Source organism: Saccopteryx leptura, chromosome 4 (genome assembly GCF_036850995.1).
Source record: "Saccopteryx leptura isolate mSacLep1 chromosome 4, mSacLep1_pri_phased_curated, whole genome shotgun sequence".
Classification (NCBI taxonomy): domain Eukaryota; kingdom Metazoa; phylum Chordata; class Mammalia; order Chiroptera; family Emballonuridae; genus Saccopteryx; species Saccopteryx leptura.
The window spans coordinates 102231317-102258836 of record NC_089506.1 but is presented as its reverse complement, the minus strand read 5'-3'; the positions used below and the strand labels follow the sequence as shown (position 1 = coordinate 102258836).

Here is a 27520-nt window from a genome sequence, read left to right as displayed (position 1 = left end):
GGCGTCGCTCTGCTGCAACCAAAGCCACTGTAGCGCCTGGGGCAGAGGCCAAGGAGCCATCCCCAGCGCCCGGGCCATCTTTGCTCCAATGGAGCCTTGGCTGCGGGAGGGGAAGAGAGAGACAGAGAGGAAGGAGGGGAGGGGGTAGTGGAGAAGCAAATGGGCGCTTCTCCTATGTGTCCTGGCTGGGAATCAAACCCGGGTCCCCCGCACGCCAGGCCGATGCTCTACCGCTGAGCCAACCGGCCAGGGCCGCTTTTTCTTGTTTTAATGTACTTGTATTCATGTATTGCTGGTCATAGAAATGTTGGCAACTAGAGAGAGAGAGGTTGGGTAAGACACGTGTGCATGTTGGCACACACACACACAGCTGTTTTCACACTCAGGTTTCCATAAGTGCATATCTTAGTGGAATATGATGCAGCTGAAACAGGAATTTGAAAGTGACTGGCATACAAAAATGAAATACATTTAAAAAATCATATTTTCTTATATCTTACGTTATTCTGGAAAGTATCTAAAACAAAAACTCTTCTAAAAGAAAAAATATTCCTACCCCAACATTAAAACAGTCAAAAACAACAATACCCTTTACTCTAGGTCTAGGCTATCAGAACAAGTATGTTTTTATAGGATTACTCAGTAACTCATTTTTCAACTTCGGGTAAAAATTTTATATGTGTTTCTTCTGCTTGTAACCATATCAGCAGGATCAGAGGGTATTGAGGTGCCCCAAGGCAACATTTTGAGTGACCAAGAGCATTTTCTTTCAGACGGTAGTCCAAAGAAACACATTTTGCCCATCAATATTCCACTGCAGTTTCAGTTGGTTAGTAAAGTTTCCATTTTCCATTCAAAAACTGTTGAAAAAGCATGTTAGATTTGCATTTCAACACTGGATTGCAGCCATTTACAGGCATATCATCAGAAACAAAAGCTTTTGGGGTATTTTTGTAAAATACACAAATGGTCAGTTATATAAAAATACAATCATTTCACGCATTAATTTATGGATATCACAAAACAAGTATAATCTTTTGAAATATTTTTTATTGCATATCATTTTCACTATTTCTTAGCACCTAAGCTTTGTACTCCATATTATCAATTTAACGTTCAAAAAAATGTAGTTCTACTTTTTGGGCTTAGTCCCCGGAGGACACTGAAAAAGTAACAGTATATCAAAGCTTTGATACAGGATATACATGGGTTATTGAAAGTATGTTTCTATTCCATTATATAACAGAATGATAACATGCATTTTTGAGATGGAATGAGGGAAAAAGTTTGGAGGAACCTAAAAGTAACATGTTGATTTGACAACTAGACGTCTATCACAACTCTGCAAAAGACTACAGCCATTTATGCTGTAACAAACTCCTCAAACAGGATTGTAGATGTGAGTCTGTGCAAGTTCCTGAATCAGGTCTAATCATAACGTTTAGTCCCCTGACTTAGAACCTAAGTTAAAAAAAAAAATTCTCTCTAGGGTTTGCTATATCACTTATCTTTTTTTAAAATTCCTGGGCAAGAAATATATTTCTGCTTAGTAGTAAAAAAAAAAAAAAATGCTTAGAGCTAGACTGTTTTAACATGTTAATGACAGGGAAGCAATTTACAGTAAATCGCCTCCAACCAAACCTGGCATTGTTTTTGTAGAACTACACTCAGACCCCCTGCAGGTTTTTGTTTTAAAACTAGAATTGCCGATGGTTCTCTTCTTTTCTAAAAGGTAGTCTTCACTTATCATTGCACTCATGTGGCCACGCCGACTAGACCACTTTGTCTAACTGCCTGGACAGTTAAACGAAAAGACTTGGCTGCTGGAGATAAGCTCCACCTGTTGAGGTCAGTTAGTTTACTGAGCCGGGAGGCTTCTTTTCTCCAGGTAGGGACCGATTGCAAGCTCTCCATTTCTAAGAACACCCCGGAGGAGCTATGGCAGTTAACTGCAAACAGCTGCAATATCTGCCCGGCTGGCTGGTCCTTGCCAGTCTAAGGGCGAGGGGACCGCATGGCAGCCACAACTGCACCGCACAAAAGGCAGCACCTATTGTGAGGAGCCGGCCTTCTGTGGCCTCCGCACCGCCGGACGCTTAGGGCATCACCCTCCGAGGGGGCAAGGGCGGCACCGGCCAGAGCAGAGCCCAGGTGCGGCGAGTGGAAGAAAGGCTCTGCCACGCGCGGACGAAGAAAGCCTGACTCATGTCGTGGCGGTGGCAGCTGCGGACTCCTGGGAACTGAAACTCGTGATGCTGCTGCTGCTGCGGAGAAACGCCTCATTATCCATTCTGCAGGCGGGGGACACCCCCCACGGCGCGTACACCCTCGCGGCCGCACTCCCTTCTCTGCCGCGTGCCCGCGCGCGCGACGGCCGCGTGTGAAAAAAGAGCGGACACACCTAACTGCGCGCGCCCCTCGTCCTGCCCCACCCCCACTCGGGCACTGTCTTACGGGCCAACCCGGATTCGTTCCCGTGCCGAAAGCCCCCACCCCCACTACCCTCCCAGCATCGGCACCACCAGTCTTCGGCAATTTCCGTCGGGACTCGGGGCGCTCGCCAAGGCCCGAACACCGGTCGCCTCGTGCCCCGCCCCACCGGCTTTATGTCTGCGGCGCCCGAGCGCATGCGCAGACGCCATCTTCCCTCCTCCTTCGCCAGCCCCCTACCCCCGCCGCCGCCTTCTTCGCCGGCGTTCGCCCCTCCTCCTCCTGCGCTCGGGCGCTGGTCCCTCCTCTCCCGATGCCGCGAGAGGCTGGGGGGATACCGTGGAGCCGGAGGAGAGCGCTAGTAACAACCACCTCGGCCCCCTCCCTGCCCGCTGCCCTCCCTCGGCACTCACCCGCCCCGTTTGCCGACACCGACCAACCCCACCTCTCGTTCCCTTGAACGGCGTCAGCTGCAGTCGCTGCACCAGCCCGTCTGGCCACCAACGCCGCCGAGAAAGGAGCCGCCGCCGCCCGCGGCCCCCTCCCGCCCGGACCGCGGCAGCAGCGGGGTGAGGACGAGCCGGCTGCGGAGGAAGAGGACGAGAGCGCTCGCACCGCCCGCCCAGCGCTCGTCTCGCCGCCCGCCGGGGAGGCTCGGGCGCCGGCCCCTCGCTCCCCGAGGACGTGTGCCGAGCCGCGGCGCCTGCCCTGAGGGAGGAAAATGCTCGGGCTCCATGGCTGCCAGTGATGGAGCGGTCCCTGGGCTCCCGCTGCCACCGCCGCCGCCGCAGCCCGGCCGTGCTCCGCGAGGACCCGGCGTCTCTGCGCGCCCGCCCGCGCCTCGTTGCTGGGCTCACCGTACCGGGCGCCCCGCCGCCGCCCCGCTCGGAGTCTCGTCGCCCCGGCCCCAGCCTTGGCCAGTGTTTCCTGCTGGAGCAGCCACCGCGAGCCCGGGGGGTTTGAAAGGGTCCGCGGGGCGTGGAGGGAGGGCCGAGCGGGGCCAGCGGGGCCGGGAGGGCAGGTTTGAGCGACGCTGAGCGCGGTGCTCGCCGGGGGTGGCGAGGGGAAGGCGACACTCGCTCCGCGCTGCCTCCGTGCAGAGCGCCCGGGAGGGTTTTGCAGCGGCCGCCGCCGGGGCGACGGGAGGAGGGGTTGAGGTGGCTCCCGAGTTGTCCGGAGAAGGTGGGCATTCCCCGGTGTCCCCAGCCCCTTCCCCAGTCGCCTCCTCCCCTCGTCCCCTCCCGCCCGCCCCGCACCTCCCGGGAAGCGGGATATAAAGGGGGGTGTGAGACTAGAGGGGAAAGTGAATGGTGAAGGACTGAAGGGGTCCCCCCTTCGGGTCCCCGGCCGCCCTGTTCACCCTCGTTCATCCTCCCTCCCCGAAGCTCGCCCTCGAAGGCAGGAGCGGCCGGCGCCTTCGGCTGAGAAGAAGGAGGAGGAGGAGGAGGAGAAGAAGAAGGAGGGATCGCGCCGGGCGGAGCGTCGGGTCCCGTTTTCCTCCCCGGCGTTGTGAATACAAAGATTACCGTGCAGAAGGAAATTGCACTCGCCTCCTCCGCCCCCCGTACCCAACACAATGCACCAGCCGCCTGAGTCCGCCGCCGCCGCGGCCGCTGCAGACATTAGTGCTAGGAAGATGGCGCACCCGGCAATGTTCCCTCGAAGGGGCAGCGGCAGTGGCAGCGCTTCTGCTCCCAATGCAGCAGGTACCGGTGTTGGTAGTAATGCCTCATCTTCCGAGGATTTTGCACCTCCGTCGCTGCTCCAGCCGCCACCTCCTGCAGCATCTTGTATGTCGGGACCACAGCCTCCGCCTCCACAAAGCCTGAACCTGCTTTCGCAGGCTCAGCTGCAGACACAGCCTCTTGCACCAGGCGGAACTCAAATGAAAAAGAAAAGTGGCTTCCAGATAACTAGCGTTACCCCAGCTCAGATCTCCGCCAGCATGAGCTCTAACAACAGTATAGCAGAGGACACGGAGAGCTATGATGATCTGGATGAATCTCACACGGAGGATCTGTCGTCTTCCGAGATCCTTGATGTGTCGCTTTCCAGGGCTACTGACTTAGGGGAACCTGAACGCAGCTCCTCAGAGGAGACACTAAATAACTTCCAGGAAGCTGAGACACCTGGGGCAGTGTCTCCCAACCAACCCCACCTTCCTCAGCCTCATTTGCCTCACCTTCCACAACAGAATGTTGTGATCAATGGGAGTGCTCATCCACACCACCTCCATCATCACCATCACATTCATCATGGGCACCATGTCCACCATGGGCACCACCATCCATCCCATGCTGGTGTGGCCAGTGCATCCATCCCTGTAGGGCCACCCTCAAGCCCAGTATCTAGAAAACTCACTACAACTGGGAGCTCTGACAGTGTTGTACCAGCTGCACCAACTTCTGCTGCATCATCGGGTGGCTCACCTGCATCTGTAATGACTAATGTCCGTGCTCCCAGTACTACTGGCAGTATAGGTATAAATTCTGCTACAGGCACTAATACAGTGAATAATGTTAACATTACTTCTCTGGGTAGTTTTAATCCTAATGTGACAAGCAGCATGCTTGGTAATGCTAATGTAAATGCAAGCAATGTTCCTAGTACTGCTAGTGTGAGTGCGGGGCCTGGAGTTAACAGCAGTGTTAATATCTTGAGTGGCATGGGCAATGGTATTATTTCTTCCTCGGCTGTTAACAGTGTCCCTAATGTAGCTGCAGGGATGACTGTGGGATCAGGTACAAGTCAGCAGCAACAACCAACAGTTAACACTTCAAGGTTCAGAGTTGTGAAGTTAGATTCTAGTTCTGAACCCTTTAAAAAAGGTAGATGGACTTGCACTGAGTTCTATGAAAAAGAAAATGCTGTGCCCGCTACGGAAGGTGTGGTGATAAATAAAGTGGTGGAAACTGTGAAACAAAATCCAATTGAAGCGACTTCTGAGAGGGAGAGCACTAGTGGGAGTTCAGTGAGCAGTAGTGTCAGCACACTGAGTCACTACACAGAGAGTGTGGGAAGTGGAGAGATGGGAGCCCCTACTGTGGTGGTGCAGCAACAACAACAACCAACTCTTCAAGGTGTGACCCTTCAGCAGATGGATTTTAGTAGCACTGGTCCACAGAGTATTTCAGCAGTGGGTGTATCACAGAATGTTTCTCAGCCACAGATCTCGCAAGGACAGTTACCATCTCAAGAACTGAGCTATCAGCAAAAGCAAGGTGTTCAACCAGTACCTCCACTAGCCACTCTCAATGCTGCAACTGGTATCCAGCCTTCGCCTGTTAATGTGATTGGGGTAACTTCAGCTTTAGGGCAGCCTTCAGTTTCTAGTTTGGCTCAACCCCAATTGCCATATTCTCAGATGGCTCCTCCTGTGCAAGCTCCCCTTCCAGGGGCACCACCCCAGCAGATACAGTATGGACAGCAACAATCGACTGTTTCTACACAGATGGCCCCAGGTCATGGTAAAGCAGTGACTCAGATTCCTACTGCAGAGTATGTACAGCAGCAGCCCATTCTTCAAACAGCAGTGTCCTCTGGGCAGCCCAGTTCTGCAGGAGTGGGAGTGGGAACAGCGGTGATTCCTATGGCTCAGCCCCAGAGTATCCAGCTGCCAGTGCAGCCTGCAGCAGTCCAAGCACAACCTGCAGGGGCATCTGGCCAGCCCATCGGTCAGGCTCAAACAGCAGTATCTGCTGTACCCACTGGCGGTCAAATTGCAAATATTGGTCAACAAGCAAATGTACCCACTGCAGTGCAGCAGCCCTCTCCCCAAGTCACACCTTCAGTTATTCAGCAAGGTGCTCCTCCATCTTCACAAATAGTTCCACCTGCTCAAACTGCGATTATTCATCAGGGAGTTCAAACTAGTGCTTCAAGCCTTCCTCAACAATTGGTCATTGCACCCCAAAGTACCTTGTTAACTGTGCCTCCCCAGCCTCAAGGAGTAGAATCAGTAGCTCAAGGAGTGGTCTTGCAGCAGTTGCCTGCAGTTAGTCCTGTGCCCTCTGCTAGTAGTATTTCTGTTACAAATCAGGTTAGTTCAGCTGGTCCTTCTGGAATGCCTTCTGCCCCAGCAAACTTGGTACCACTACAGAATATAGCACAAACCCCTGCTACTCAAAATGGTAATGTGGTTCAAAGTGTTAGTCAGCCTCCCTCGATAGCAACTAATATTAATTTGCCTTTGGCACAACAGATGTCACTAAGTTCTACTCAGTTCTCTGCACAATCATTAGCTCAGGCAATTGGAAGCCAAATTGAAGATGCCAGGCGCCCAGCGGAACCCTCACTAGTTGGCTTACCTCAGACTATCAGTGGTGACAGTGGGGGAATGTCAGCAGTTTCAGATGGGAGTAGCAGCAGCCTAGCAGCCTCTGCTTCTCTTTTCCCGTTGAAGGTGCTACCGCTGACGACACCCCTGGTGGATGGCGAGGATGAGAGGTAAGATCATGCCATATTTCTGCAGATACTCAACAGACTGAGTTTATTTGATAGCTATGTGTGTGTGTATAATATAATTTATGTATATAATACAGAATTAGTCTAAAATACGTATTTTTTTCATTTTTGTATGTGAAAATGCATTTTTGTGGTAAGTTTACTACATCAGGTGTTCCAGAATGGTTTCAAGGTGGCTAGGAAATGGTGTAAGTAATATGTAAACCTTTGACAGAATACTACTGAGCATTACGAATAGGGTTGGGAGCACTCAGTCGTTCTTGTTATTTATGAAATGCTTTTAAAAATATTAATTATGAACAGAAACTTAACTTTTGCTAACAAATATAATAGTTAATCTATTCTTTTGAATTACTAAATTCTATATGATTGTTTCTTAGGAGGGGTGTGGTTCCCACATTTGTGTCTCCTTTACTAGATTGGACAATCCTTTCCATTTCTACTCTGTTTAATCTTAGTCTGTGAAAGATGCTACCTGATTTTCCTAGTCAGACAAAATAGGAAAGATAATCTAATCTGGGTTATAGAGGTTCCCTTCATACTGTAATTAACCAACTTTTATGTACTTATTTAATGGCCATTTTGTCTGAACAGTGAAGGAGTCATGGAAATCATAAAAAGTTTTCTGTGGGGAAGAAGGGCATACACTGTCAAAATAACCATATTTATTTTTTATGGTAGTGTGCTGTAAATTTTTCCTTTTGCATAGTAGATCAAGGTGGTAGCCATTTTAAGAGAGTAAAGAAAGTAAGTCCTAGAGGGTTGAATTTATAGAGGTGTGAAAATAAGTCTTTTGTTAATCTACACCTGTTTCCTTGTTCCCTCATCAAAAAAACCCATAAAGCCTAAAATACACTATTAAACTGGTGTTTTCTTAATTGAATTGGAAATCATGTGCTAATCACGTTTGTTGAATCAAATTGTGTCTTTGAAGCTGACTAGTAGAAAAGTTGTGAACTCTCATGATTCTACATTGCTTTATACTAATTAGACTTTAGAGGAATGTTTTCAGAAATTTGCCAGTCTGACTAACCTTGATCAAAATAATACCATAGGAGTTCTGACAAAAGCTATACATTTTCTTGTGGAACTGTGAGTAAGCTTGAAAGATGTTTACTTATTTTAGTATTAGTTGGAGATTTTTGTGATTGAACTTTCATCAAACCAATTAGAACATTTATATTATATGTATTTTGTGGTTTTTACTTTGGAAATTTTGAGCATATTTCAAAAGAATTGCAATTTTAGAAAAGAGTTTTCATGATTTTTTTTAGTTTTTTTTAAAAAGGGTAAAGACACAGTTTATTGAAATAATTTAAAATGTTGTCTTTCAAGATTTTTATTATTTTCCTAATAGCCATATAATTAAAATTTTGTTACCTAACCATGTAGTCTGTGCCATTTACAAAAACTATACTTTAAAAGTTAGACCTTTTGTAGGAGGTAGTTTCCTTAATTAGCCTATTTTAATTATTGTTAAATCTTTAATTTTATCATATCATTCTACTCATCTGTAATTGCTAATATTCACCTATAATTTTAAAGAATTATTCAGCCAAATATTAGTGTTTTCTAAATCTAAAGGGTATAATCTGAGTGAAGTCCCTATAGAAACAGCCATGTTATATAGGTGGTAAATTGAGAGAAATGAAACAACTGGTGAAGTAAATATATAAATGAAAACGACACATTTTGAATTCAGACCTGCCATGATTTTTGTTAATTATCCTTTGTGGTCTCCTGGCATGACTTTCTCTGTTTTTTCCTCCTTGTGGTAGGGCATGCATGATAGAGTGTTGCACAGCTTGCTGCTCCAGACAAAGTCAGATGTTGCTACCTTCAACTAGGTTGTTAACTGTAGGGATAAAGTCCCAGTGTAAGTAAGATATTAGTACAAATTCATTTTTCCATATAGTAATTCCAATTCAATTTCATTTTCCATATAGATGAAAATTAATCAGGGACAAATTATTTAGGAAGGTTGAAATTAGAGACAAAAAGAGATACTCAGATATAATTAAATTAAATATTGGTATGAAGTAATTTGAGTTGACTACCTGTTTTGAATTTACTCCATATTTGAGCTTTTGTTATGTTAACATCAAAGTTAAATCATCAAATCTGTAAAATTTTTGTTTCAGAGTTGTCTTTTAAATTCTGAAAAATAAAAATCTTTCACCCCTAAAATACCTGTAAAAATCAAAAAGGATAAATATGTACATTATTTTCTTTATTGTGTTTTACTGCAGATTATTTCCTTTCGTCACTATAGTTTGAAAAAAAGAAATGTTTTATTTAAATTTGGCCTTGGAAAGGTATTTGAGAATATCTACAAGAGAAAAAATGTGATCATGATTTAAAAAATTCTTTTTACCTTTTTTTTTTTTTTTTTTAGTTTCTGTGTCACTTGCTTCTTCTGGCCTTGGTCACCTATTAGTCTGTTATGGGAGAAAGGGGTACATTATAATTTAAATATGACTTAGAAAACATGTTAACAAATTTTGGGGTGGAATGACAAATCAAGGATAGTTATTCTTTAGTTATTTTTGCAATAATACTTAACACTTTAAATTTTAAAATGTTATTAGACATGTGGGAAATGCTTTGAGTTGGCTGCTGGGAGAGACTATACAGATAGGAAACATGGCTCAGTCAGAAAGATTATATATCTTGTTTTTAAAAATTCAGTCTCATTAAAAAGGTCTTAAATATCTTATTTAGTCTTTAGCATGAACTTACTTTTTCAACACAGGAAAAGATAGAGGTATTTGACACTGATATATAATCTTTTGTATTTTCTGATTATTAGTACAGCCTTTTATATGAAATTGTTCAAACTTCTAGTCCTTGCTTCAGGAGAGCTCAGATGTTCCCTCTGAATCATTCTCTTCACCCAAGGAATGTTTCCTTAGCACTCTTTAGTGTCCCTCTATTTAAGCACTGCGCACATTCAATTTATGTTTACCCTTCTTTCCCATAAGAGTATGAGTTCCTCAAGGGTAAGAACTCATTTTTTTTTTTGAATGAATTAATGAGCAGAACTTTCTCTCCTTTTTCTATCACTATTTAAAATATATATTGTCTCATTTTAAATGCAGTTGTTAGAGATGCAGGATCATATAATTTATATGACAAATGGAAAAGAAATTAATAAAAGGAGTTGCTTTTTGTACCTATTTTACTTCATCATTTCTTGAAGTGAATTGATACTGATCTCCTGAATATAGTGCTAGGCCCTCAAATATTTATTGAAGAGAATTATCTATAAAATAGAAGTAACACACATTTTGCCTACTTCTGAGGATGGTAGCATCAGATAAAGTACTTTAACTGTGAAATACTAAATTATAAGTTTTAGTTTTATTTAGAGTGTACCTGCACAGAGTTAGATAATTTACATGATCACAAAGCAAACAAAGCTTCCTGCCTTCTTCCTTTCCATTTTTCCCTTTCCCAGAAAAAATCACTTTCACTTTTTAGATGGTTATTGTAATATTTACCTTGTAGTCCCTAACTTTTATAGGTTGAGAGCATGGATTCTGGAATTAAACTGCTTAGGTTTGTCATTTACTAGTTTTTTTTTTGTTTGTTTGTTTTTTTTTTTTTTGTATTTTTCTGAAGCTGGAAATGGGGAGAGACAGTCAGACAGACTCCCGCATGCGCCGACCGGGATCCACCCGGCATGCCCACCAGGGGCGATGCTCTGCCCACCAGGGGGTGATGCTCTGCCCCTCCGGGGCAACGCTCTGCTGCGACCAGAGCCACTCTAGCGCCTGGGGCAGAGGCCAAGGAGCCATCCCCAGCACCCGGGCCATCTTTGCTCCTTGCTCCAATGGAGCCTTGGCTGCCGGGAGGGGAAGAGAGAGACAGAGAGGAAGGGGGGGGGGTGGAGAAGCAAATGGGCGCTTCTCCTATGTGCCCTGGCCTGGAATCGAACCCGGGTCCCCCGCACGCCAGGCCGACGCTCTACCGCTGAGCCAACCGGCCAGGGCCTCATTTACTAGTTTTATGTAACATTGGCCTCTTTAACCTCTATGCCTCTGTTCATTTAAAAAGATAGAAATAGTACCTACTACATAAGTTTGTAATAAAAATTAAAGGAATTTGGAAAGCCCTCAGAACTGTGTCTAACTCATATGCCCTATATAAGGATGTATTAAATAATGTATTTCTTGCATTTATTTTTGGCCTCACTAACTTCCTGGATGGAAAATGAAGATATAACTTTGTTGTCATCACCTACTCAGCTGGTACCCCTTCCTCTTAATAGTTAAAATTACATTACTATTGATTATTCATTGTTCTTGTAAAATATTACTTTTCTTATCCTGTGCAATGTCCTGCATTTGCCTCCCTTTTTCCATCCCCCCCCCACTATCTAGTAAATACAATACTAATATATATGGTATATATATATTTTATATACTATTTAGCATATAGAAATGTTAATGAGTCGTTCCCCCTCTGCCTGTAAGTTTTCATGTATCAGTGTAATCTGTTTTCTTCCAGTTGCCTTTCAGATGTTTTGGGCTTTACCTTTTGTGATAGGGCCATTTCTTAGATGTCTGGTAATTCTCGGTTGTCTGTTTGCACTTAAGTGTAGGAGATTAAAGAGCTAATAAATTCTTAGTGTGACTTGTTGACAGGTAGCTTTACCATAGGGTTATCTGGCTGGAGTTCATTGTCATTGAGCCCCCTCCTTCCCCCTTGAATTTTCTCTATAGTTATGACTAATTGAATTTTTAATCAAACGTCTGTCAAGATGTTCAGACATCTTGTCGTTATCAATTTTATCTTCCTGAAGAAGTCTTTTCTCTTATCCCTCTGACCTCCATTATGGACTGATTGCCCTTTATACTTGGTATACAAGTTTTATCATGGGAGTTCCTTCATTTTCTCCTGTGGTTGGATGTCCCAAGTTTCTCGTGACCCATCTCATGTTTATTCTTGGTTTACTTGATGTTGTAAAATGACTATAGTTTATCCTGACACTTGTTTTATTCTTTGGTTAGGTAAAGAGTACCAGATGGGAAATTGGAATATTTCATAATTTTGCTTTGTTGCTTTTTGGCTTCCATATTGCTTTTGAGAAGTTTGAAGCCATTTTGATTCCTCATATGTTGTGTGTGACCTTTGTTTGTCTGGGTTTTGTTTGTCCTTTTTCCCCCTTGTTTACGCTCCTCTCTCTCTCTCTCTCTCTCTCTCTGTTTCTTTAAGATTGTATTTGTTTACTGTGTTCAAAAATTTTGTAATGTGAGGGTCCTAATGTGGGTTTCTTTTTATCCATGGTGCTGAATACTTAATGTGACCTCTCAGTCTGGAAGCATCTTTTCATCCTGGGATTATTTTCTTGAATAAAGTTATTGATTCTTTCCATATTCTCTCTCTCTCTCTCTCTCTCTCTCTCTCTCCATTCTCCAACTCTTCTATTTGGGATAATGGACCTTCTTGACCAGCCTTCTAATTTTCTCATATTTTCTTTCCTGTTTTTAATCTTTTTTTTTTTTTTTTGGTCTCTTTACTGAGTTTTCATTTATTATATATTTACTTTCTAAGAGCTTTTGTTTTAGTCTTTGCTTTTAAATGGTATCCTGTTCTAAAAATGATAGTACTTTCTCTTTGCTGTATGATTATATAGAAGATAGGTCTATTTTTAAGATCTTTTTTTCACCCTCTGTTACCTGTCCTCAAGTGTTTTATTTTTATTTTTTAATTTATTTTTGGTTTGTATTTGCTTTGGACTTTATCTTTCAAGTTATACCCTTTTCTTAGATGGTTGTTGATGGTTGTGTATAAGAGTAGGGAAGTAAAATGCTGAAAACAAAGTCTTGTTAGCTTTTCTGTATAGTTAACTAGGCTGGGCTGTTTGGTTGGAGGACTTTTGATGTCAGTTTTTTCAGGTCTTTCCTTAAGCTGGTTAGATTCCCTGTAGAAGGCTCTTCTGATTTCTTGCATGGAGGTGAAGTCCTACGTACATTTTGAGGGCAGGGGAGAATGAGGTAAAAGGTCTTGAGGAGTCTTAGCATACTCATAAGTATTTTTTTCGATTACCCTGTTTTTACTGTGTTCTGCCTATTAGTTGGGCCTGATTTCCTCAGTCTTGGGAACTTGTGTTTCATATTCTTCAGAGAATGTATTTTCAGTTTTGGGGGGGAGGTAGGGGAAGAGAATTTGGGATCTGTGGGGCTCATTTCTTATTTTAGCACCCTCTCTTCCTCACGTCCTACATCAGATGTTATGTGGTACTGCCAATTCCTGAGTCTTTTGGGGGATTTTACAGTTTAAATTGGGTTTATTTTTGGCTTTCTTCACTATTTGCTAAGGATTTGATTTTCTAGTGTTTTGCTAAGTCATTTGTCACTCAGCCATCTGTTTTCCAACTTTCAAATTTTTGTTGCTATTGTCTTTTCACCTGTTCTCTCAGTTTTTGTGACCTTGTGTCTTTATATTTTAAGAATGTGATTTTTTGTCATTTTAGTGAGATTTTTAGGAAAGAAGTACAAAATAGATGTATATGTATTTACTGTTATTGCACACCTGTCTTAACTTTGGAATATTGTACTGTGAGAAGTTTGTGAATTTTAACAAAGTAATTGCTCCAAATTTGATATATAAAATTTATAACATAAATTTTAAGGGTGGAATTGCTTGGCAGAAATAAGAATAATCTCTAACTTGGTTCTTCAAAATTATTAAAAATGTTAAAATTAGATTCAGTTTATATTTATTATCACATTTACCCATCTCAACAGCCTTGTGAATTAAGCTTTTCTTTCTGTTTTACTGGTGAGTAAACTGAAGCTTACTTTATTTATTAGAGAGGCCAAGTGAGTTGTCTAAGGATAATAGTAGTAAAGCAGAGCTAGGATTTAAATCCATTTTTCCAATTTAAAATCTAGTGCTGATTTTACTACTTATAAAGACCACAAGAGGTAATGCTGATGCCAGAAATAATATTAGAGGGGCTGAAAACATGAAAGAAGGCAGGTTTCATTGATGTATTAGTAAAAATAATGGGAACTGTTTTAGAACATACCAATATTTGCCTATAAACCATTGATGAGAAAAGAGTGGGTGAAGTGATCACAGTGGTATACCTGGACTGCAGTAGACAGTCAAATGTTGAATTAATGTTAAAAAAATTTTTTTCTTTTGAAAGTTGCATGAAAATGATTTTTTCAGGAAAATTATTTTAATTTTCTAATAATTTAAATTCAGTTTTTGTAACATTGGCTTCAGAATTACAAAACAATTAGATTTATTTCTTGTTTAGAAAGTTTCATTAAAAAATATGAAACTGTAAAGCATGACCTGTTCTGATCCTGCAATATTAGTGCCCTGCTGGTTGGTTTTTTCTGTGTCACTGTGTTGTTAGTGTTGAATATGTTATGGTAAGAATATGCTTTAAATGCTCATGAAAAGATCACAGGAGGAAATAATATTTAAATCATGTTTTACATTATTTTGAAATGCTGTCCTCATTTCTTCTCCCCAGCTTTCCACACTTCCCTATATATTTTTTTCATTACAAGTCATTTTGACCTGGAAATCTTACTTGACCTTTCAATATCATTAGGCCAAGTTGACCTTTGCTTTACTCCTTCCTGAAACACACTTTTTTGCTCTCTCTCTGGGATATCCTTTTTAGTTCTTCCCACATTTCTGGTCACTCCTTTTCAGTCTGTTCAGATTTACTTCCTTTATCAGACTCTCAGTGTTGGGGCTTTTTGTACCTTTCCCCTAGGTAATCATTTATTCTTTGGCTTTAAATACAATCTGTATGGTATGCTATCATCTTCTGAATGTATATCACTAGCCCACACTTCTCTTCTTAGCTTTGACTGATAGATATCTGCCTTTATAATATCTCTACTTGCATTCTTGTAGGCCTCTCAGTCTCAACAGATCATAAACTTGACCCAGCCTCTCAAATTTTCTCGTTTAGTCATCCTCATTTTAATATTATTTCTTACTCTGCAGTAGCTTCTTACTAGCCTCATGCAAACATTCTGCGTTTCTCTAATATTATATCTTGTAGTCAGAATGATACTCTTTTTTTTTTTTTCTAATATTAAATGAGAGGCAGGGAAGCAGAGAGACAGACTCCTGCATGCGTCCTGACTGGGATCCACCTGGCAGGCCCAATAGTGGGCAGTGCTCTGCCCATTTGGGGCTGCTGCTCTGTTGTTTCGCAACCAAGCCCTTTTTAGCACCTGAGGTGAGGCCATGGAGCCATCCTCAGTGCCCTGGGCCAACTTGCTCGAACCACTTGAGCCTTGGCTGTGGGAGGGGAAGAGAGGGAGAAAGAGAGAAGATGGAAGAGTAAGAGTGGAGAAGCAGATGGTCACTTCTCCTGTGTACCCTAACCAGGAATTGAACCCAGGACTTCCACACCGCATGCTGACACTTTACCATTGAGCCAGTCGCCCAGGGCCAGAATGATATTCTTAAAATGAAAATCTGTTCTGATCACTCACCCAAAACCCCTGAAAGCCTTCCCCTTTCTTTTAAAGTAATTACCATTTGCTTTTGTTTACTTCTGGCATTGTAAGTCATGCCCTCCCTCACTTTCTGCATTCCCACTGCCATCTTTCAGTCCTCAAGTTGCCAACTATTCTTACTTTTTTTTCTCTAGGCTTTGGCACATTCTGTTCCTGTACCTGCTTATCCCTTGTGTCACCTCCCCTTACTTCTCCTTGAAGCTCAACAATTTTTTTTTTTTGAGAGCTAGGGAGACAGGGAGAGAGAGGGTGAGAAGCATCAACTCAAAGTTTATTTCACTGTAGTTGTGCATTGATTGTTTTTCATATGTGCCTTCAAGATTATTTTTGTATATATATCAGCTCACTACTTAGGTTGAAGAACTCTTGATCTGTTTATATACCTAAGTATTTATTTATTTTTTTAGTAAATTGTAGATGGACTGATTATTAAATTGTTTATTGTTAGGAGACTTTATTCTCTCCCTGCTCACCTAATTAATGTCTTTGGTTATTAGGCTTTCTTATGTAGTCAGATGGCAAGAAACAGCATATTGACTTGTTAGGAACACTTTGAAAGTATAAACATACAATTGAAATAATTCTAGCCTTACATTTTTGTTATTATATGGCTACGATAGTATATCTAGGGGCAATAGTAATAAATCCTTATTCTTGTGTGATTTTGGGGGGTTGTTTTAACAAAGCACTTTGAAATAGATTATGTCCTCTTGAGTCCTAGAGTTCTTAAAGTTGATAAGATGCTTTTGTTCAGTTTTCACAGAGGAAGAAATAGTCTTTGGTTCATTTATTTGGTCAGTAATTAGGTGTAGAGTTTCTACTATGTGCTATGTACTGATTTTAGCTTGTTCATAGACTACACTACTTTAGTAATATAGTAGTAGTAATTGGAGTAGTTGAAAATTATAGTACTTATATGCATTTTATGTATATCAACTTATTTAATTCTGAGAACAACCTTCTTTATCCATTATTTATTAAGTACCATTATTTCCATTTTGCAGGTAAGGAAACTGAAGGATAGAGATATTAAGTAACTTATTTAAGGTCACATAACTAGTAAGTGGGAGCTGGGACTTAAGCTAGCTGGAATTTAAGTTCCAGAGGTTGTGCTCTAACATCTTTTGTGATCTATTGCCTCTATAGCATATAATCAGAGCCAAGGTATTCTATTGTTTCCTCTGTCACCTTAAATGCATTGGAGGGCATTGGGAACTGCAAATATTTCTTACCTTATTATTCCAAGATATATGTGATCTTGGAAGTTTGGATGGGGATGCTAATCTTGTTCTTGTATCCAAGAATATAAACTCCATAAGAGAAGGGACTTTACCCATCTATGTAGTTTATCTCTGTATTTCCATTTTATGCCAGGGCTTGGCTCATAGTATTTTCTGAAATATTTGTTAACTAAGTGAATTCAGATATGCGACAGAAACAACCCTGTGAACATCTAACATACGTTATAATTACTGCCAAATACTTTGCCATCCTGTTATCATTACACAAATGGCACAGCTGTTTTGATCGACAAGAAAACAAGTTCAGTTCTTTCCAGATATGTTACTGGACCTGCTATTTTAAATTATCTCTGTCTCCCTTATACTAATCTATCAAATGTGTACATTTATTGAGTAGGTATAAGTCACTATATCTAGTAAAGATATAAGCAAATCTTTAATCAAACACAGTTCTTGTCCTCAAGGGGAATATATACAACATATATCTGGGGAGAGTATGTGACTATGTAAGGGCAAGATAACAGTTTTAAACTACATTAAATACGAAATTAAAGAATCAGTTGGGAATCTTGAGATCTCTCTTAACTCTTGGTATATACGATAGATGGAGGAACAAATTCAAAGAGGCTAAGTGAATTCTCCGACATAATGCTATAAAATGTTTCTTAGATTGGGAACTAGAACTCTGCTTTCCAATATGGCATTGGAATTTACATTCAAAGTTCACAGATAGAATAGAATTGACCTTTGGTGTAGTATAGGAAAGCAGGGTTATTTGAACTGACTTGAAAGTTTTGGGTTGAAGGAGAATGTTTCAGGCAGGAGAATATTAATAAAAATGGGAGGAAATAAAAAATTCTGGATGTCAGTAATGCAACAATTGGACTTTAAGTTTGTCTCAGGAAGTGATAGGAAGTGACTGAAGATTGAATTGGGGCATGATTTGGCCCTTGACTCTTGTTAATTAAATGATCAAGGAAGATTAGTATAAAAGGAATCTGTAGTTTGCACTGGACTGGGGGTGTACCTAGAATAAGGAATGCCCAATTAGGAAATTATGTTTTCCTGTTATTAATGAATGAAGGATGTAAATTAGGGAGATAGTGATTTCTACTGTGAAATGATTTGGTACAGGAAATGAATTTGGTTAGCAAAATTCTCAATTTATAAAAATACTGTATTCACTTTGCTACCTTCTTCTCTAAAGCAGTATGTTTCTCTTCTCATTTTTAAAAAGTAAAAATAAATATGACTTAATTTCCCAGAAAAGCTCTTATCTGTAGCTACAGTTGTATTAAATGTCTGAAGGATAAGTGGTTATAACCTTCAGGTAGGATTTTTGGCAATTTAAAACTTTCGTAGGGTTTATCTGGATTGAATCCGAAGCAGGCAAGCACCAAATGTATGTGGTAAGAAGCAGGCCTCGGCTCGGTAGCTCCGGTGGTTGCAGTATTTATTGTCTTGATGTGCCAAGGAAGAGTGTGGTGGATCCTGGGTCGGGGCACATACCAGTGGTGTATGGGTGGGTAGAGCAGCAGACTAATGTTTCTTCTCTCTCCCTCTTGCTCCCCCCTTCTCTCTCCCTCTCTCTGTCTCTCTCTCTCTCTTTCTCCCCTCCCCCGCCATCCCTCTTCCTCTTTCCCTCCTCCTCCTTTTCTCCACCTCTCTAAAATCAATAAATAAAAATTTTTAAAAAATGAAAGCAATACTATCATTGATACTAAATGTGAGTAATTTGATTATTTTATTGATATTTAAAGTGCCACAAAACTAACTTATTCCTTTATATATTCGTGCCTTTTTTTCAGTTTGCTTGCCATTTTTTAATTTTGAGAATGTATACATATAAAGTAATATAATTTTTTAAAAGGACATTTTGAATTGCCCTTAGATTACAGTCTCCTAGGTATTTGAAAGGATGTAATTAGTTTAATAATTATATGCATAGCACTATTTGTATCCTTTTTTTAATTAAAAATTTTTAAACATTTTTTTCAATTACAGTTGACATTCAATATTAGTTTCACAGGTACTACAACATAGTGGTTAGACATTTATATAATTTATGAAGTTATTCTCTCTGATAATTCTAGTACCCATTTGACATAGCTCTGTCTTTAAGGGGAGCCCACTGTTGAATTCATGAATAGGTAATAGGTAACAGGTTCCATATATTACTTTTCTACTATTTTTGGTTTGTTGCTTTAGTTTTTTTATGTATTTATAATTGATTATATTGTGTAATATTTATATTTATCTTTGTAAGCTGCTTGAAACATTTTAGGTAATGACTTAGGATAGAAATCCAACAAATTAGAAAAGTACGACAAAGTAGGATGTGATAAATTATGAGATGCTAATAAAGCACTTTTGGTAATTAGAAAGTAAAAATCACATGCTTTTGAGAAGGTGATGTTTGAGAGAAGTCTGGTAGCTATGGGGGATTAGCAAGTCATTCTAGTAGAGAAAACATTAAAAACGTTTAAGGTGCAGGAAGTATTTATAGAGAAGAACATAGTCTAAATTGGTAGGAGATAGGAGATACTGTCTGTAGTCAGGAATAGAGAAGATAAGGCTTGCAGCTCGGGCCCAGTAGCTCAGTTGGTAGAGTATCATCCTGATACACCAAGGTTGAGGGTTTGATCCCCAGTAAGGGCACACACAAGAGTCAACCAATGAATGCATAGATATGTGGAACAACAAATTGATGTTTCTCTCTCTCTCAAGTCAATAAATAAAAATAAATTATATTAAAAAAAAAAATAAGACTTGCTCTGAAAAGCCTAAAGGCAAGATTTAGGAGTCTGAACTTAATTGGATATGGAATGGAGGTCCCTTTAGATTTTGGTCTGTATAGTGGTTTGCTCAGTATTGTGTTTTAAGAAAGTTCTGACTTGACTTGTGATGTCTAGTTGCTTCCTTAGTGGGGTCTGAGAGCTCAGTAATTTCTTTTTTGTCAGTGGTGAAAATGGAGGCACATTCTGTTTGTGGTTGCAGTCTGAGCTAATAGTTTGAACCAGTGACCTTGGCCTCATTAGGAAAGCTAAGGTGGTAAGGACCCAGTCCACACATGGTAACACTCCACTTATACAGAGGTTGAACACTGGTAACCTAATCCTTTGGAACACAGCTATGGAATGTAAAGGCTTCCAAAACTGCTTGAAATTGTTATCATAAAATAAAACCATGTGGAATTTTTTGTGGCTATTTTTGCATAGCATTTCTGGTTCTTTTTTAGACTTCTTTTTTTCTTCTTCTTTTTTTAAATGTTAGATTGGCTAGCTTTTATCATCTTAAAGCAGATGAGGAAGGGGAAGAAGAAGAAATGGGATTCTGAGGCCTATAAAGTGACATGGGGAAAGTAGCAGTTTTATAGCCTGACTGCAAGATGGGAATTAGAAATGTAAAAATAAAACAAAGCAAGGCAAAACAAAACAAAGGAACAAAATATGGTATTGAATGTTCATTAGTTAAAAGTTAGATTATGTTTGGTATATTATTTTAAGGAAATATGGGCATAAGAACAAATTCCAAATGATGTTAATTGCTGGGCTATGGGCAAATATAAAGAAACAGTCTTTTTTAGTTGTACCTGACTCCACTATATCATTTATCAACAGATTATTTCACTGTTCTGTATTGCTTTCTTTATTCTAAAATAAGACAAGTGCTTCACATTTTCCCAGCTTCAGGTTAGTAAGGTTATTCTGTAAGAAATTAATAACATGTTATAAATAAAAGGTAAACCTCTACATATAGAAATTACTAAGAATATTTCTGTAGTAAAGTTAAAAATCCTTATTAGATGCTAAGATTTAAGTAATTATTAATAATTTTATTTTCAGTGAAATTACTAATGAATGACACCTTAGATACATACTCTGCATAAGGTATGTTGTAGATAATTACTAATTTAGATATTTTATTATAATAAAGATTATTCTCCCTTAATATTGTCTTTGACATTTTTATCAATTAGCTTTCTCAACACAGTAAATCAAATAATTATATCAAGGGTAGCTTATTTCTCTTATTTCAGATTTTTTAATCCCCCTTTTTTTTTTTTTTTTTTTTTACAGAGACAGAGAGAGAGTCAGAGTGAGGGATAGACGGGGACAGACAGACAGGAATGGAGAGATGAGAAGCATCAATCATTAGTTTTTCGTTGCGCATTGCGACACCTTAGTTGTTCATTGATTGCTTTCTCATATGTGCCTTGACCGTGGGCCTTCAGCAGACCGAATAACCCCTTGCTCGAGCCAGCAACCTTGGGTCCAAGCTGGCGAGCTTTTTGCTCAAGCCAGATGAGCTCGCACTCAAACTGGCAACCTCGGGATCTCGAACTTGGGTCTTCCGCATCCCAGTCTGACGCTCTATCCACTGCGCCACTGCCTGGTCAGGCTAATCCCTTTTTTAAGAAATGAATAACTCAGACCAATTTCTTGCATAAGGAAGTTTCTGTTTATGCTTAATATTAATTTTGTTTTCTTAGTTGTGTCCTTTAGACAGTTTTTATTGGTATTTTCTGCTCTTATGTTTTAAAAATTATTTTTTAAAGATGGTACAATGAAACATATTAGCAAATTTATTTTGAAAAAATTGATTTTTAAGTTATCATATTTGTTTGATTTTTGTTTCTTCAAGAATTTTGCTTTGGTTGCAAGGTGGTTAAGGTTGAGAAAAGTCTTTGGTTTAGGCTACCGTGCTGTCCAGTGCTCCAATGCTGATAAGCCATCAACTATCTGGGTCTTCCATTTTCTTTTTTTTCTCTCTCTCCCTTTTTATAAGTTTAATTTTAATTGTCATTTATTATAAATTTTTTATTAAATTTATTTGGGTGACATTAATAAAATTATACAGGTGTCAGGTGCACAGTTCTACAACACATCACCTGTATATTGCATTGTGTGTTCAGCACCCCAAGCCAAGTCTCCTCCTATTTGTCACCCCTCTATCCTCCTTCACCTCCCTTTTTCTGCCTCTCTTAGAGGACTTTATCACTGTAGATTGTTTTTCCTTCTAGAATCAAGCATAGAGTAATGTCTTATCTTTGGTTGATACTCCATGCTATTGTAAAATCTTGGAACAGGGATTTTGGTTGATTCCTAAGCTCTTTTTCATCATTGTGTTGTTTTCTCCTTTCGGGATCTACCAAACATTACTTATCAGTTATTCTCTGAAATGGCAGCAGGATTTGTATGGTTGTACAACTGGCCACATTTTGTTATTAGGAATTTAACCTATTTGAGATTATAGGGAGGAGGGTAGATCAAGATCATGAGAAGATGTGATAAATCCAAACTAGATATTTTGTTTCTTACCTCTATTCTTGAACCCCATAATAGTAAATCATAATGTTGCATCCCAATTTTTTAGAAACAAGTATGTTTACTGCTTATTGAAGATTCATAATATTAGAATTAGCAACCTCTTTAGCTCTTCTTTTGTAAATTTATTATAAGATTGATTATAAATTTGTAGGAGTGCTAAGGATTATGTGACAGATGATTCTAAATTTTTTTTACTATATTATTAGCTGATATATTAGTAAAATATTATCAAGTTAAGTAACTTGGTCACATAACTATTCGGTGATGGAGCTAGTACTTCATTAGGTGATTTGATTCCAGAGTTTTTTGCCCTGGCCCACTGCAAGAGGTGGCACCTGAAAAGTACAAAAAACCAGTCCCTAGTCTATCAGTATGAAGGCATTTGCCCTATAGATATCATTGGTTCCTCATTATAGAGTTGTACAATGACTGATATTCCTAATGATGATCCTTTTAATCTTAATACATCCTTTTTATCTTAATACATTTTGAAAGTATATATTTTCAACCTAAAATTGTTTAAAATTCCCATTTTTGCTAAAGAATGAACTTTAAATTTCTAAAATTTGCTTAAGTAGGATACAGTTTCTGAAGAATAAGTGATTATAGATATAGTTTTATGACATGAACATTTTAGTAAATCAGATTGGCAGGTAGCTTTCCATTGGTCTCATGTAGCTTTCACTATAAACTGTTGATATTTAGGTTATTTTTTAATGCTTAATCTGGTCAAATTACATTATAATACTTTATAAAGTAGAAAATTCACTTTAATCAGTTGAATTATAACATTTTATAAGTCACATCTTTAAATTTGGAACGGTTTAGCTTATATTTATATTGTGTGCTTATTGGAACAACAAAATACTAATTTATATGATGCTTTAATATAAGTTGAAAACAACCAGAATTTGCCTTATCTTGTTGCTCATTATTATAAAAGGAGTGGTTTATTTTCTTAATCTAAGAAATTGCATAGCTCTTCCTTTGATTCAAAAATTTTACAGTAAAACTACTTTCCTTCATTTTTTATTATATTTTTTCCTGGTTTATAAACATTGGAGCTATAGAAGCAATTGGAATTTTTTTGAATGGTAGTTAATAGTAAAGATCTATCTTAAAGTTTAACTTATTTAATAGTAACATATTGTGAATCTTACTCGCATGTTTCATAATTTCACTTTCCACTAGTATTAAATAGCCAAAGGTTGTTGAAAACCAGTAATTTTCACAAGTTGTGTAAGTTGATTACATTTCTAGACATTTTACTTACCAATGTTCTTTTTTTTGTGTGTGTGACAGAGAGAGAGAAAGGGACAGATAGGGACAAACAGGCAGGAAGGGAGAGAGATGAGAAGCACCAATTCTTTGTTGCGGCTCCTTAGTTGTTCATTGGTTGCTTTCTCATATGTGCCTTGACCGGGGGAGGGGGGGTGACTACAGCAGAGCAAATGACCCCTTGCTCAAGCCAGTGGACTTTGTGCTCAAGCCAGTGACCTTGGGCTTCAAGCCAGCGACCATGGGTCATGTCTATGATCCCACGCCCAAGCCAGTGACACGGTGCTCAAGCTGGCGAGCCTGTACTCAAGCCGGATGAGCCTGCACTCAAGGCAGCAACCTCTGGGTTTTGAACTTGGGTCCTCAGCATCCCAGTTCGATGCTCTATCCACTGTGCCACTGCCTGGTCAGGCCCGATCTGTTTTTAAGGGCCTTAATTTGCTATTCTTCTCAATCCATGTAGGCAGTCACACCAAAAAGAGAATATTTTAAAAGTGGGGTTACTTTTCATAAAATTGTCTAAAACAGTGGTTCCCAACCCCCGGGCTGTGGACCGGTACTGGTCTGCAGAGAAAGAATAAATAACTTACGTTATTTCCATTTTATTTATATTTAAGTCTGAACGATGTTTTATATTTAAAAAATGACCAGATTTCCTCTGTTACATCCAAGACTCACTCTTGACGCTTATCTCGGTCACATGATACATTTATCTGTCTCACCTCTAAAGGCCGGTCTATGAAAATATTTTCTGACATTAAACCGGTCTGTGGCCCAAAAAAGGTTGGGGACCACATTAGTTTTCTCTCTAATATTAAAGGTTTACTTGTGTTTCCAGTTGTACTCAGATTCCTATGAAAGTCTACCAGTAGCTTATTAAGTTAGCTTACTAGGAAATTGATCCAGTTTTCAAAAACCAAAAAGCTTTTATCAAGTAGACACATAGGCCTAACAGAAATCAAGTTGTGCTTTATTTGAGATTATTGAATATGTGACGTAAATGAGGTTAACACTAATGGTTTGAGTTAGAGGCTTAATAGATGAGTAGGGGAGAAGAAAGAGAGAAATTAAAAGGTAATAGAAGAACATTAAAAGGGGGTAGAAGAGGATCTGGTGGCAGTTGATAATTTATTAAACCATTTTGTTGCCTGCATCTGTAAATCTAGCTATATAAATTATTTTAGAAAAATTACCTAAGCTAATTTAAACAATTGTCTGTTAGCCTAGAAGGCTTTTTACAGTACTTAGTTTTTTTTACCAGTATTGTAATGATTTATTTGTTTAGGAAATATTTATTGAATGCCTTATGTATATGTTAGCACTGAGAAATGACATAAGAATACAAAAAATCATAGTTTGGGTCTTTTAAGAGGTTTGTCTGGTATCCTGAAGAAGCATCATATTGATATATTCAAATATATTGATTTATCTGAATTATTCAAATTAAGTTTTATTATGCTTATTTGTTATTCTGTGTATGGTGTGTATGACAGCTTTTTTATTCAAATAAGTTGATTAATCTGGGCTGTAGATTAATGAGCATAAAGCATAATGAGGTCGAATATAATGAGCATTAGCCTTGGCATTGATCTAGTATCTAATCTTGTTTATACTATGACTTCATTGTATGACCTTGGTAAACATAACTGTGAGCCCAGTTTCCTTACCTGTTAAGTGGGAGTAACAGCTACTTTTGGCACTGTTGTTGGCAGGATCAAAGGAGATAAAACATGCAATGCACCTAGTTTAGTTTTTAGTTTTGTAAAGGGTAGCTGCTCTTATTACTGTGACATACGAGAATGATTCCTTTCTTCAGCGTTGTAAATTAAAAGCTTGCCTACACATTCAGAGACTTTCTACATACTTTTTAGCCTTCTAAAGCAGTGATTCTGTGTCTTTGTGATATTTTTGAGATAGCCTTTCTTACCTGTGGCTCCATAAGAGAATTAATTTCTCCTAAGAATGGTGTATGCCTAGATACATGAGAGAATTTATTACATATAATGAAGGCATCATGAATTCTTTTGCTTGCTTTCCCAGGCTGCTAGGACTATACTATATCTAAATTATTTGAGAAATGCTTCAAAATTCTTAAATTTACAGAGAGAAAAGTTGTTACAAAGCACACTTTCCTTTTTTAATGAGGGCAGTGATACACTGTAGGAATGTAATATCATGTAGCATTTTGTTAATACTCTAAATAAAACAGACCCATTTCCCTAATCAAGTGACTTAAAATTTTTTCACTTTACAGCTTATTTTAGGTGGGATCATCTGTTTCATACTCAGTCATATTTAGGACTGAAGACTATCTCCTTAGAATGAATGGAATTAGTGAGTTTGTTTTTAGTAAGATGAGTTAGTACTTGGTTTTTAAGCTTCAAAGATTCATTGAGCTGGGTTTTGAAATCTAGTATAAAAGTTTCAATGCTAGTGATTTTGGAATACTAGTTCTTGAAGTGAATAAAATTAGTTCTAGAACCAAGGAATTTTGGGAAACACTTTTGTTACAGACATTTTGGAGATTGACATTGCATTTTAGTTTACTAAAGAATGAGAAATTCTGCAGAAGAGACAGTTTCATTTATTAATTCTAGCTCTTTTGATTGTATAACACCTATTAATGCTCTGCAGAATCACTGTTCCTTGGAACACACTTTGTGAAATGTTAACCTGCTTAATTTTTTTTTTTAATAATTTTATTTTTTTAATGGGGCGACATCAATAAATCAGGATACATATATTCAAAGATAACAAGTCCAGGTTATCTTGTTCAATTATGTTGCATACCCATCACCCAAAGTCAGATTGTCCTCTGTCACCTTCTATCTAGTTTTCTTTGTGCCCCTCCCCCTCCCCCTTTCCCTCTCCCTTTCCCCCCTCCCCCCATAACCACCACACTCTTATCAATGTCTCTTAGTTTCACTTTTATGTCCCACCTACGTATGGAATAATGCAGTTCCTGTTTTTTTCTGATTTACTTATTTCGCTTCGTATCATGTTACCAAGATCCCACCATTTTGCTGTAAATGATCCGATGTCATCATTTCTTATGGCTGAGTAGTATTCCATGGTGTATATGTGCCACATCTTCTTTATCCAGTCATCTATTGACAGGCTTTTTGGTTGTTTCCATGTCCTGGCCACTGTGAACAATGCTGCAATGAACATGGGGCTGCATGTGTCTTTACGTATCAATCAATGTTTCTGAGTTTTTGGGGTATATACCCAGTAGAGGGATTGCTGGGTCATAAGGTAGTTCTATTTTCAGTTTTTTGAGGAACCACCATACTTTCTTCCATAATGGTTGTACTACTTTACATTCCCACCAACAGTGTATGAGGGTTCCTTTTTCTCCACAGCCTCTTCAACATTTGCTATTACCTGTCTTGTTAATAATAATTAATCTAACAGGTGTGAGGTGGTATCTCATTGCAGTTTTGATTTGCATTTCTCTAATAGCTAAAGAAGATGAGCATCTTTTCATATATCTGTTGGCCATTTGTATTTCTTCCTGGGAGAAGTGTCTGTTCATGTCCTCTTCCCATTTTTTTTATTGGGTTGTTTATTTGTTGTTGAGTTTTATGAGTTCTTTGTATATTTTGGATATTAGGCCCTTATCTGAGCTGTTGTTTGAAAATATCATTTCCCATTTAGTTGGCTTTCTGTTTATTTTGTTATCAGTTTCTCTTGCTGAGCAAAAACTTCTTAGTCTGATGTAGTCCTATTCATTAATTTTTGCCTTCACTTCTCTTGCCTGTGGAGTCAAATTCATAAAATGCTCTTTAAAACCCAGGTCCATGAGTTGAGTACCTATGTCTTCTTCTATGTACTTAATTGTTTCAGGTCTTATGTTTAGATCTTTGATCCATTTTGAGTTAATTTTTGTACAGGGGGACAAACTGTAGTCCAGTTTCATTCTTTTGCATGTGGCTTTCCAGTTTTCCCAGCACCATTTATTGAAGAGGCTTTCTTTTCTCCATTGTGTGCCTGCTTAATTTAATTTAATTTTTGTTATTATTTTTTAAGCAAGAGGAGGGGGAGATAGACTCCTGCCCTGACTGCGATCCACCCAGCACCCCGGTCTGGGGCCGATGCTAGAACTACATTGCTTACAAAAATTAGGGGATATTTTATCGCTTCATATTCATTTTGAAATATCCCTGAATTTTTGTGAGTAGTATGGTAGAGCCACTGGCTGTGAGAGGGGAAAAGAGAGTGAGAAGACGAAGAGGGAGGGGAAGAGAAGCAGATGGTTGCTTCTCATGTGTGCCCT

General features: G+C 39.3%; 2 protein-coding genes across 4 annotated transcripts in view; one reads left to right on the top strand and one right to left on the bottom strand.

Annotated features, from left to right (window-relative positions):
- Positions 1-1102: 1102 nt before the first annotated feature.
- LOC136404208 (collagen alpha-1(I) chain-like) lies at positions 1103-4726 on the bottom strand. The gene is made up of 4 exons (XM_066383612.1): positions 4613-4726; positions 4182-4310; positions 2844-4043; positions 1103-2264 (listed from the first exon to the last, which is right to left on the bottom strand). The coding sequence occupies exons 1-4, from the start codon at positions 4724-4726 to the stop codon at positions 2097-2099; spliced, it is 1611 nt and encodes a 536-aa protein (XP_066239709.1). The 3' UTR covers positions 1103-2096.
- Positions 4007-27520, top strand: part of TSC22D1 (TSC22 domain family member 1) — a 155811-nt gene continuing 132297 nt past the window's right edge. For all 3 annotated transcript variants that reach the window (XR_010751050.1, XM_066380858.1, XM_066380859.1), the window contains exon 1: positions 4007-6876. Coding sequence is in view for 2 of the 3 variants with exons in the window: in XM_066380858.1 (XP_066236955.1) it covers positions 4007-6876 (2870 nt within the window). In the remaining variant the exon portion in view is untranslated. The remainder of the gene's footprint in view (positions 6877-27520) is intronic.